This window comes from Anabas testudineus, chromosome 16 (genome assembly GCF_900324465.2).
Source record: "Anabas testudineus chromosome 16, fAnaTes1.2, whole genome shotgun sequence".
Classification (NCBI taxonomy): Eukaryota; Metazoa; Chordata; class Actinopteri; order Anabantiformes; family Anabantidae; genus Anabas; species Anabas testudineus.
The window spans coordinates 6,385,180-6,397,854 of record NC_046625.1 but is presented as its reverse complement, the minus strand read 5'-3'; the positions used below and the strand labels follow the sequence as shown (position 1 = coordinate 6,397,854).

Below are 12,675 nucleotides of genomic sequence, written 5' to 3'. Positions count from 1 at the left end.
TCCTTAGTAAAACTCTGAATGCAGCACTTTTACTTGTAATAGGGTTTTTCAAATAGTTGTACTAATACTTTCTCTGCATAAAAGACCTAAATATTAGTTTTTATTTTTCATTTAAAGGCAAAAAACTCATGTATTTTGAAACTGAAGATAGCATAGCAGGTTTGAGGGTCCACTCTACTTGAGCATTCCTTCTACTTCACCTTTAACTCCACATTCCAGAGGTAAATGTCCCCTTGGGGCTCTGTAATACATATAGTATTATAATACTTATAATACTTAATAGACAACTCTTTAAGTCGTCTCATGAATTAACACCAAAAGACATTTTGAAAATTTTTATTCAAGAACATTTAGATCAACCACTGAAATCAGAAAACCTTGCTTTTCCCCCTAACAGAAACATAACTTAAAACTTTTTATCAGATGACTAGATTCACATCATACATTTTTTTTTTTTTTTTAGGGTGGGGGTGGGGGGGACCTTTGACCCAATAACAGTATTTTTCTGTGGCATTTTCACTGACTAGATTTCATGTTGACAGTGTTTCAAAACAATTATTTTTTTTAGCTCAACATTAAAAATACAAGGAGATAAAAGGCAATTTTTAAATTTAACAATATACCTTAGCTGCCTTTATGTTTAAAATTAGATTTATAATCCAACGTTTTGGAAAATATCTATTACTCAGCAGTACAATAAAAAAAACAAACAAAACAAAAAACAGGATTAGACAATCTAAAAATGCCACAGCTACAAGATACGGACGGTAATCGTTTTAAAATGGATATAAAATGGATATGTGAAAAACAAAGTTGTTACATCAAGTGCAAGCCCAATACAAACCTATAAATGACATTTGTAATATAAAACTTGGTAAAAAATACTTATTTAAAACTGTACAATCACCAAGTACACAGAGTTAGCACATCAACCGTTATTCATTTGGCTTCGGTGGCTTCAGCCTTTGGCTCCTGGGTACAGAAAACAAACGGTAATGTTACATGACAGTAAATTATCCTCCACTATAACCATGATTACAGTAGGTTTTCCTCTACTTCACTCTATTTAACATACAGCAGGATGCATCTAAGTTTCATCAAGTCAGAGAGCATTTGGATCATGTTTTGCCTCCCAGAGAGAAGTTGACTGCACCAAGAAATCACTACTTCTGATTTAGAAAACACTGCTCAAAATGTATCAATGAGAATAATCAACTTCCCTTTTATTGATTTATCTTGCAGATATTCCTACACTTTCCTTTAACAATACAGATGCATATTCTGCAAAATTATATCTGCACTTCTTCTTGCAAAGAAGTCACACTCCAAACATTCAGTTTAGCTACTTGACTACTTGGCGTACAATATGAATTTTCTTTTTATAGATAAACAATGCAGCTGTGTGTACGTTGCAGTGGGAGCTTTCTCTTCTAAAGAAACAAACCTCAGCCTTGGTGTTTCCATTCTCAGCTGGCTTGGCCTTCTTTGCTTTGGGTGCCTTCTACAAAATAATGTGACAACTGATTACTAACAAATTAACACATGTTTAGAAATAATGAATAAAATCAAGTCTGAAAAACATCTAAAATGTTTCTGAACTAGAGCAAACTTTATTTCCCTTTCAAGGACATGAACCAGTTTCACAGCTCTACTGAGATGAGCTAGGGTTATTAATCAGTTTCATACTTTTGCAACAGCTTTCTTCTTGGCCTCCACAGGTGCAGCTTTAGGCTTCTGCAAAACAAAAATAATTAAATTAAGTAAAAATAGAGGACAGAAAAATAACAGCTAGTGGCAGTGAGCATGTTAAGAGTTAATAATCACTGCTTAGAACGGTAACCACAAAACACCAGTAGTAGGTTTATTACTTCCGCATTTTAGGAGGGAAAAAAAAACAAACAAAGTAGGTGCAATTTAAAAACAGCATGTTGCATGTTTTAATTTACAGCTATAAATTATTCATCAGAACTTGTAAATGAGAAGCAAGAATAATCGTATTATTTTGTTGGTTGAGCGACTTACCAGGGCCAGCCGTGGGGAAGTTCTTCTTTGCTATAAAAAGAAGAGAGAAAGAAACTTATCACACATACAACTCCGATGTGGCCTTTTTAACGAGTTGATACTTAAAACTAGCAAAATTTAAGTTCAAAGAGGAGCTTAAGCTACCGGAAACATTCAAAAACATCTAAAATACTTCCTATAAAATAAGGGCTACAATATTCTCTCAATTACAAAGTTGCAATATAAAAATTTTTGGAAACAAAAACAAACAAAAAAAAAAGTACAAACCCCAGCCGGGACAGATTGCTGAAACGACAAAAGAAAAAAAATGCAAATATTAATTACAACTCAAAAACAATCATATTTTAATATTTCCGCAGACACACGATTGTAAAGACGGAAAACTAAACTTTAAAAAAATAAACAAACAAATAAAAAAAAAAGATAATTTGACAGAATTGCGCACAAAGCAGTTCCCGCGCATATTTGAATTCAAATTTGCTCGATGCTGTCACCATGACACCGCTTTGGCGCCTTGACAGCTTCCTTTGTTTTGTATCAGTGCGCGCCGACAGACAGCTGTTGGCAAACGGATAAGATTACTACTTTACTAATCTGCAGCTGCCAACATATCATTAACGCAGCCAGGCAGAGGCTGCAAACAAATCAAAACTACATCTACGTCGAGATTTTGTTTTGGTACCGTTTGCATTTGTTGATACTCACGGTAAATGTGCAGTTTTTAAAAAAAATGCAAGACGCAGGTGCACAATCGTCTAGCCACAAAAAAAAAAAACCTTATAGAGTATTTCATTTTTTAGCACTTATTAATATAAACGTTTAATATTTGCATTTAATAAAAAGTGCGGGTGCACAAACATGTTTGATATTTGAGGCCAATGCATTAAATTCAAACAGGCACACGAAAGGAAAGACCTGTTTTAAATCAACATGCACCGACAAGCTTGACTTCTCATATTCAAAACATTGAGTAAAAAAAATAAAAAAAAATAAAACAGCAACGTCCCCTCCCCCACTCCTTCCTTAAATGTTGTGCAGGTTGTGCTTAAACTTATTCGGATTGCACGTCAACCGCTCGCCATTAGTCAATTTCAACAACAAGTTATGAAACCTAATTGGCATATGGTGGTCACACATTCGCTGCACGTCTCGAAAGTTTGTTGTTGCATGGAGGCTGTCAACATTTCCCCTGCACACGACGAGCCAGGGAGAGAAAACGCTGCTGGAAGTCGTGCACAACGCGCTGTCAGTGGCTGCGCAGGACGTGAAACTGTCATCGTGTCGCACTTTAAGTCGACTACAAGTAGCTGTATTTAACCGTGCGAGCGAAGGCACACAAATAAAAATACGAATGCTTGTTTTCGACGACCGGGGGGCAGCCTGGGCAGGTTTTCTCATCCGACCGCCATTGCTGTAACGTTTGCTAGCGGTGATGACGTTCGCCTGATGCACCAATATCAAACACAGCCCCGACGTTCATCCTCGACTTCGCGCGAAGCAAACGCACGGAGTTGCACTAAAAGATAGAATAAAACACCTTACCTTCGATTTAGCCATGTTGCTACTGGCGGCTGCACGGAAAAATTCACAAAAATATCACCGTTTAGACGGACTCTTTTCCCGGAGAGATGACAGACGTGCGCCGATCGGTCGCTGAGGAAAATGGCGAATGTATAAATGCAAACGAATGTTTTTGTAGTTTATAGAGTGAAATATAAGAACGAGACCGGTCTGAACCGGTTCACTGTTTCCACGTCGGCCATTGGCTGCTGGCGTGTCACGTGGCGACAGGCACCGCCCATTTGTTAAAGTGGCAGGAGGCCGATAAAACAGCACCCATCAGTCCCGCATGGGGGCGCTGCACAGGAAAAGGCAATGTGGCAATGTGGGGTTTATTATTTTACCCTTTTGTTAAATTATTTAAGTGAAACAGCAAAATACTCCTTTATAAGTAACACTTATACAGCAGCAATGTGCAGTGAATGTAGTCCTATCGATAACATGCACTTGAGTTATCACATGCACTAATATGGCCCCATCAGGTGTGTATCATGCTATAACTGTTTCATTGCTGGGTTATTACAGTTTTTTGACTTTTATAGTTTATTGTAACTATTTTGTGCCCCACTCTATGTCCCATCATGTGTTTATGAGTGCGCTGTAAATGTCTGTCAAGTCAATAGTAATTAAAATTGTCAAATCATGCAGAGGAGTAATAGCAATACAAGAAAAAAACGTAGGTAAAGTGCCTAAAGGGAGTTTTCCTAATATGTACTTAATGCAAGATTTGGGGTGGCTGTGGCTCAATAGGTAGAGCAGTTGACTGCCAATCGCAGGATTGGTGGTTCGATTCCCGGCTGCCACGTCACATGCCAAAGTGTCCTTGGGCAAGATACTGAACCCCTAGTTGCCCCCGGTGAGTCAGGTCAGCTGCATAGCAGCTCTGCCATCGGTGTGTGAATGTGTGTGTGAATGGGTGAATGAGAAGCAGTGTAAAGCGCTTTGAGTACCAGCTAGGTAGAAAAGCGCTATATAAGTGCAGACCATTTACCATTAAACAAAAAAAGGTCACTTTCCACGACTTCTTACATGCCCTATATTGAAAATTTTATTACAGTAAAGGTACAAGAGTCTTATCATAACAAAAATAGCACATGCAGGAAATTATCCCCTACGTGTGTTGTATTATTACACTAATTCGTTCTTGAATTATTTTTGCTTTCTTCGTGAGTGCAAACCGTTACTACTGTAGTAGCGTGTGTGAAAATGCTTCTTATTTTATAATCTCAATATAATATATTATAATATGTAATATTTTATGAGCCCATTATGTATCAACTATGAATGTTTAATAGAATCAAATCACAAATAATCATTTAAAAAGTATAACATTTCTAACTGAAAAGCTGGTGGAGTATAAAACAGCTTATAAATTGAGTAAAAGTAACAGAAGTAGTAGCATTTAAGTAGTGTACCTGATGTTTTTCTATTACTCAAGTTTAGACTATAGACACTAAAACTAAGGCAATGTAGGTACAAAGAAGTGAGTCGCAAATCATGTAGTCATATCTAACATACAGTAATCACTTTATTCTGTTTATGAAAGCTGGTCAAAATCTAGTTAGTTCATTAATATCACACTCAACAAACTCAACAAACACCACTTTCTTTGGGCTTCAACAAACTGCACTGATTCATCTTACTCTGGGTGACTCCTTTGGAACAATTTCCAAAACAATGGACCACTAGGTTTCACTTGTACAACATGACCTTCCAAGCAAATGCATGCATGTGACATACAGTTTACACAGTTATTTAACTACATCTTGACCAGATGTTAGTATTAGAATTTTTATTCTACAATCATAAATATCACAAATATTCTACAGCCCCATAGGGGTAAAATTGGCCTCTCATCGTGTACAAATCAGCAACAGAATGAAACCATTCCCAATTAAAGTTCACTCTTCCCTTTTCCACAGAAGCCCTTTTGGGAAGAGGACAGGAGAGGTTTCATCCCCAATTCAATATGTGGGTTTGTTCCACAGAGTATTCTTAGGTTAACACTGCTTCGCTGCATAAGTCATCAAAGAAAGAGTCTCTCTTGTGCTTCAGTGCTTGTAGGAAATCTTGAGTGCGTTCTTCTCTGCAGGCAGTATAATGCAGCAGTGCCTCCTGTCGTCTCTGGGCGTCGACAGGCTTCCCATTCCCATGATGCTGCAGAAGTTCTGCTACACAGGCACGATCTGCCTCGAACTGCTGTAAGGCCTGGTGCTCTCGATGGAGGTCTCTGGCTTTCTGAAATACAACATAAATTAAACTATGAAGCAGGAACTTCTTTCGTTTCTTTTTGTCACAATCCTGTCAATGTATAATGAAATTATAACACTCAGACATTGAGCTTTAAGCAACAGATCGCAGGCACAAGTTTTACTTTTCCAAGTAATACTCGCAAAAAAATAAGTAAAATGTCATTCAGGATTTGTAAATCTGTTCTTTACTCAAAAGCTCATGTCCTAATAATTAGGTGATGAGGTTATGATCGTTCTGCTGGTTTCTAACAGCACATTTTGATGATATTTTGCAGCAGAATAACTAAATTAGTATAAACATCAGGTATTTTTCAGTCGCGTTGACAAATGTATCTGTGACCAGTTAGTTTTAACTTGATGAATTAAATTTAAAAATGTTGGGCAGCATTTGGAATCTGTTCTTGTGATTTTGTTTTCTTCACCCACCAAAAAAAACAAATAAATAAAAAAATTGTCAGTGCTTTCAAGTGACACAGCCAAAATTTCAAAGGCATTTTTTTTTTATGAAGACAGTAACAGAACTTAGTCATGTTAGATTGAATACCAATTAGAACCATGGGGCACAGGATATAAGATATAGCCACTTGATGAACTGAGGAGGTCAGACAGAGCGTCAACTTTTTTACAAGCATCTCAGGTTTCTAGTGCACCACCTGTAAACAATGCAAATTTTCTAAATGTGGCAAGGACAAAAAAAAAATCACATGCTGTTTACTGTATATGTGTTGGCATATAACAAACCCAGAGAAACTGGACTGACGACACCTACACCAACTGAAAAGAGAATGTGCTTTACACCACTACAGGCTTAGATGAGTTGAATCAATACTTTTGGCTGTGGAACAAAATCATCATCAACTCCCTGTTGATCATGATTCATCAACCGTTTCAGTGCCAAATCCAATATTGCTGACAACAAATAAATAAAAGCCTTACCTGAATGGATTTGTGGTTTAACTGATACTGGACAATGGCTTCACAAAGGTTCCAGAAAGAGTACTCCGGCCAGAGAACTGACTGAAATACCAGACAGGAGTGGGACGTCTGCAGGATGCACGATAAAAAAAAACCCATCAATATCTCAGTCTCAGGGGAGAATGTGTAAAGTGTTTTGCTATGTGATGCTTTTACGTTTCAGATTATTTAAAAAATGTAGTCTGTTAGGTTAATGCAGTCAATCATACATTTTTCATACAATCATTCTCACCCTTACCTGCCAAAGAAGGAAGTCGCTGAGTCGTATCTCTCCAGAGGTGCGGATAAGCAGATCCGGATTGGGAGAGTTGTTGCTGTACAGACACTCACTTAGCAATGCCTCTGAAACATCACTGAGTACCAGAGAAATAAACACACACAGGTTGTTGAAGCATTAGTTATGTTTTCATATTTTCTGTCAAATTATAAAAAACATATTGACAATTTAACTCCATGTTGCCTTGGCTGTTGTTTACCTTGCTTTGATTAGACCCTGCTCCACCCCCCAAGCCATTTCTCTGACTGCATTAGTGATTTCATATCTTGACGTGTAGGAAAAACACACATTCAAGAAACATCTGCAAAATAAGTATGTGCATAATTTAGGTTATTTTTAATGTATATTACATAAAATGTTCATGTTAGATTTGAAGTGGTAAAGTTGAGCAGAAGCATACTTATTGTGAGCCCTGGTTGTGATCACAGCTTTAGCAATCAGCTGCTGAAGGTCAAGTGGAAGCATATTCAAGTCACCCAGCACCCGGATACACACACCATGCTTCTCCAGATTTTCCCTACAGAAGGAGACAAAGGAAAGACATTTAGAAGAGAAGAAAAAAAATAATAAAGCATGAAAAAGAACAGGAAAGACAGGATGACTACTGAATGTATACACAATTGTTTAACATGTCTGTCTGCATTTCGCACCTGCACACAGGAATTTATACTGTTACTGTATAATTGGTTAGCATGGTTCAAACTGTCCACTGGCTTCTTTTCAGGTGGTTAGACAGGTGTCAAAACAAACTAACCACTCACCATCATAAACTATCCTCTTGAAGGCAGCAGCTAGACATCTTGATCGACAAGTAGTGTAGTTGCATAAAACATTTTTGCTATTAAACATATTAACGTGTCAACCCAGTGTGATATTTTTTAAATTACATTTGTAATTGTAGAGCAGAGAAGGTCTGTTTCTGTATGTTTGTGCTGACATAGACTGGTGACCTGTTTAGGGTGCACCCCGCCTCTCGGCCAATGACAGTTGTGATTGGATCCAGCAGGGAAAGGGATTAAGTAATAATTAATTAGTTAATAATGGGTGGTAGAAGCAGAGATGAGGTGGAGTGAGCACCAAAGCTGATCCTAACAGGTTACTCTGGTCATTCAAGCACATCTGCCCCAACCAACATACAGTATCTTTTAACCTTTATATGGTTATAACAAGAGGATTCCTCCCAATGCTGACATTTGTACTTGCACAAGTCAAAATATGTTCTGAATAGTTTCTTCTGTTAGCGTCAGTTTTTGCTGTTTAGACTGGGCTAGAGTTTGTGCTATATTTAGTAAGGTCTTTACCTTACTATGACCTTGAGGTGATTTGTGTTTTGGTGTAATAGAAATTAAATTGAACTGGATCCAAGCTTTTTTTGCCTTGTGGCCATCCAGGCACCAGGCTAACATATTTTACTCAGTGGCTATAGTGCAGCAACAGGTGTTTTCTGTCTCAGGTTCAATTGAGTGAAAACTTTAAAACATCAATAGTGAGCTGATTGAACTTTTAAGGAGAACATAAAAACAACTGTGCTCCCATTGGCTGGCTGCATTTAACAGGTGGTTTGATTAAGTTTGCAGAGGATCCTCTATTTTAACAGCATTAAATGATCGCTGCACTTGGTTCCTCTTGACTTTAAGGAAACTGAATCAAATGATGTACACAACATGACTTGAGCAACAGCAAAGCAAAAACAGATTTTAAATCATTATGTTGAAACTCACCGTTCATCCAACAGTCTCTCAAATTTCTGCCTTGCCAGCTCTATCAGCCCATCCACTTCGTCTTTAGTGCGCTTGAAGTTCTCAATGCTGAAGGCGTACACTGTAACCTCTTGGATGCTCAGGTGCTTACACCAAAGTAGTGTCTGATTTGTAAAGGACAAGGATTTGCACATTTTAATGCCCCGATGAGGTGTTTGGAGAAACAAGAAGTTTTAGTTCCAAAGTAAGCTCACCTCTGCCAGCTTGTCGAAGCCCTGCATGTGCCCCTCCTGACGCTCCATCCTTTTCTTACGTGCAAAGCGACGGTTACCATCCATGATGAAGGCCACATGTTTAGGCATGGGTCCTGCCTGAGAGACACCATGCAGATCAGGGGAGACAAAAAAACGTGAGTGCACTGAACGAAACATCATACAAGGTTACTATGCAGTGCTGAGGAGCTGTCAATATCTTAGAAGTAAGAAAGCCGATAAAATCATTTTTAAAGTGATTTAAAATACAAATTCTATCTTCTGCAATATTGAATACTTGTTGAGTATCCAGTTTTAAAAATGAGTCTGACAAAAGTCTTAACAAACCCACGTACTAGTTTATTTCCTAAAATTTCAAACTCCACTGACTCATGAAGATCATGACATACAGCTGAAAGCTTTTTTTCAAAATGGTAATAGAAGTTTATTTGGACTGGAGATTCTGCATTTTCTACTACAACAACCAATTTAAAGACATCAATCAATGGGTGCACAGATATGTGGGTATATAGTTGTATTTTCTATAACAAAAAATATGTAATTGTTACTTTGTTATGGAAAAATAAACAATACACATTTTAATCAATAATAAGAATAATTCTTAGCTGTAGTCCTACATTGGTAACTGATTGGTTTTGGGGGAATTAGTGTAGCCTTTCATATACTACCACTACATCCAATTTACAGAGTTAAACATATTTTAGAACAAAGCTATTGTATACTATATTTTATCAAATGAAAAAGCAGTAGTGCAATAACATTTCAAGCCAAAACTAGTTTTATTTGCACAATTATGTATTTGTCCAAACTTTTGTCAGTCCAAACTGTCTAAACTTTGAATAACAGAGAGTTAACACTTTGCAATTTCAAGAACTCTTCCACTTATTTTGATGAATAAGTCTGCAGCACAGTATGTTTTATAAGCAGGGAGACAGAAATTATTGCTTGTTTTGTCTGTTAAAATATATCTAACACATAAGCTGATAAGTATAAAATAATACAATGTAACATACAGTAAATTACATAAAAGTATAACTGATACTAATAACTACTCTATTTTACTGAAGGCTGTACAGAGTGAACAAGGAGATTTAATTTCTCACTAGCGTCTTTGTTTGTCTTAAGAAATAGTGGCACAACATGAGAAATTAGTACCCAATCCTTTTTAGGCCTGCTGTGCAGTGAATTGCACAAGTGAATTTTTTTTTCATCATGAGACTTTGGTTTCTGAAAATACCACCAGAACTAGGCTAAGTGATATTTACAGACTTTGTGGGATTTTCCTACCTCACTTGGTCATTTCTTCTTTTGACACAAATGACAGATAAGCTGAAACTAGCTAGAAGAGTATATAATAATACACAGATTGAGGATTACCTTTAGGACATTGGCTGAAATCTTTTGCAGCAGGTTTAAGTCACCTTCCCTTATCCACGACATTTTCAGGCTTTAAACCGTCTGAAAACAGGTGATTCAATGGTTTTAATAAGATTTGTGAATGTCAACCTTACACAGTGCACGCTACACTTGATAGAAGCAGTAAATATAGTAATTAATTAACTGAATCTGATTATCCTGTCATTCAAAGATATTTCATTTTACATGCAGACAGTGATTGTTTTCTCCGTTAACATCCAGCTTGGCTTACGAGACATGTAGCTGTGAGCATGAGGCTAAAAAAGCACAAATATAACCACATATGCTCCAGAAAACATCTACTCTTAATGACAACTGCGTCATTCATTGAAAATATTGAACCGCACACATTTCCAGTCCCAACATTATTGTAATTTTATCATATTTTACAGACCTTCCAACTCACCGCTTTTACGATGACGACCTCTTCCGCATCGGAGTCAAGTGACGTCCCGACGTGATGACGACTTCCTGTCAGAGAGTGGTAGACTTTCAAAATATGTGGATGGACTTCAGTAGCGAGACAAGAACTAGATTATATTTAATTCACCTAAACAAAGTGAAATATCTTTTTCTTCACAGCTATCAATTTAATATAAAACATGTGTTATTATTCATAATTCATCATAGAAAATATAGTTCACAGAAAAGACATTCAGTGTTGCTGCATGGTTCACCAAATTAAATGTAGACCTATGATCTTTCACAACCTCAAGAGGAAGAAATTTGCCAGAGAGATTCAAAGAGACTAACAACAATCATAGAAATTGTAAGAACTGTCCAGAAATACAACATACACAAAACAAACAGCCAAGAAGTTGTTAGAAGTTATCTGGTGCCCCACATGAGTGGTAGATGGCCTTTTACTTGACTATAAACAAGCAAAATATGCAAATATCTGATATCATTAAGCAAAAGACAATGCAAATGTATCAATAATAAATATCCTACGTTAGACATCTACAAACTTCATTGTCACAAAAAAGATACTGCCTGAAAAAAACATTTTAACTTTTAAGTTAAGTGTTTGGATCCACTACAAGAATAAAGATAACAATTTAATATATTATTTATATATATATATATATATATATATATATTTATATAATGTTTATTTAAATATTTCATATACATATTACATATAGAATTGAAAAACATACTAAAGAGATACCAACCTGCTAAAATGTTTCACACCTTTATGGTCATATATTTTGTTTGTTGAAATTTATTATTAATTTCATTGTTTATTAAATTATACAATTGTGATGTGATGGAAAGTAACTATTTACGTTTATTCAAGTATCACGCTTAATTACAGTTTTAAGGTATTTGTACTTAAATATTTCCATTTTGTGATACTATAATACTTTTACTCAACCACATTTCAAAGGTGCGACTGCGCTACAATTACTTTGCTGAGTTAATAAATGCTTTTCAGATTTAGATTAATCTTCCAAAACATAATAGCTCCACCTTTAGCTGCGGCCATAGATATTCACAATATGTCAATTTAAAAAATTGTCAAGCACATACGAACACTAGAGCAGGTTTTTCTTCTTTGTTTCTCCTTTTCTATTCTGGCAATTAAAAGATCACCTTCTAATGCACATTGAATTTCACAGTGCTTTATGTGAAGTTAATAAAAATCATCTTGAGTTGAAGGCCATTTGAGATGCATTAAGAAAAGTATGCATGAATTTTTTTAAGGCCTAAGGAATGCAAGCAAAAACAGGTCAAATGTTATAATAAAACTACATCAATCTATACACACAGATTCACAGATATTTGCACATAAATGTTTTGTCATTGAGAAAGATAATTCTTGTCAGCCCTACTACCTAAAGGGCTAAACTCTATGCAGGTCTAATAGTAAGTAATAAGACAATAGAGATAATAGATTAATTAAGCTCTATCTATAATCTATTTTACTATTACAACTACCATTTGAATTACTTTTACTTGTAACAGATACTTTATAAATTGTGGTATTGCTGCTACTTCAGTAGAAGTAGTGTAGTAGTGTTTTTAGTACTCTTAGGTCCAGAGGTGGCAGAAGTACAAAAAATTAAATACAGAAGTAAAAGTCCAAGTACCTGCTTGAAAAAGTACTTTGCTAGAAGTAGAAATACCACTTTAAATTCTACCAGTGGGCTACGCTTCGCACTCCAGTGAAACTAAACTTTCTAAGAGAAGAAAATAGG

The 12,675-nt window shown here is 36.2% G+C and overlaps 1 protein-coding gene and 1 long non-coding RNA gene across 2 annotated transcripts; both read right to left on the bottom strand.

Moving 5' to 3' along the window:
- Positions 1–445: 445 nt before the first annotated feature.
- Positions 446–3,743, bottom strand: LOC113171040. Its single transcript, XR_003299674.1, has 6 exons — positions 3,565–3,743; positions 2,290–2,307; positions 2,023–2,052; positions 1,687–1,734; positions 1,445–1,501; positions 446–972 (listed from the first exon to the last, which is right to left on the bottom strand). It is a non-coding gene; the product is annotated as an uncharacterized LOC113171040 (long non-coding RNA).
- Positions 3,744–4,850: 1,107 nt separating this feature from the next.
- dhdds (dehydrodolichyl diphosphate synthase) lies at positions 4,851–10,924 on the bottom strand. Its single transcript, XM_026369943.1, has 9 exons — positions 10,881–10,924; positions 10,436–10,516; positions 9,041–9,157; positions 8,808–8,950; positions 7,487–7,603; positions 7,286–7,387; positions 7,048–7,162; positions 6,771–6,878; positions 4,851–5,820 (listed from the first exon to the last, which is right to left on the bottom strand). The coding sequence occupies exons 2-9, from the start codon at positions 10,496–10,498 to the stop codon at positions 5,578–5,580; spliced, it is 1,008 nt and encodes a 335-aa protein (XP_026225728.1). The 5' UTR covers positions 10,499–10,516; positions 10,881–10,924; the 3' UTR covers positions 4,851–5,577.
- Positions 10,925–12,675: the final 1,751 nt, after the last annotated feature.

Coding starts and splice junctions, on each gene's coding strand:
- dhdds (XM_026369943.1), bottom strand. CDS start 10,498: ATGTCGTGGATAAGGGAAGGTGACTTAAACCTGCTGCAAAAGATTTCA. Junction 7,388..7,486: donor ACAACCAGGGCTCACAATAA/GTATGCTTCTGC, acceptor CTTATTTTGCAG/ATGTTTCTTGAATGTGTGTT. Junction 7,163..7,285: donor CAGGGTCTAATCAAAGCAAG/GTAAACAACAGC, acceptor TCTGGTACTCAG/TGATGTTTCAGAGGCATTGC.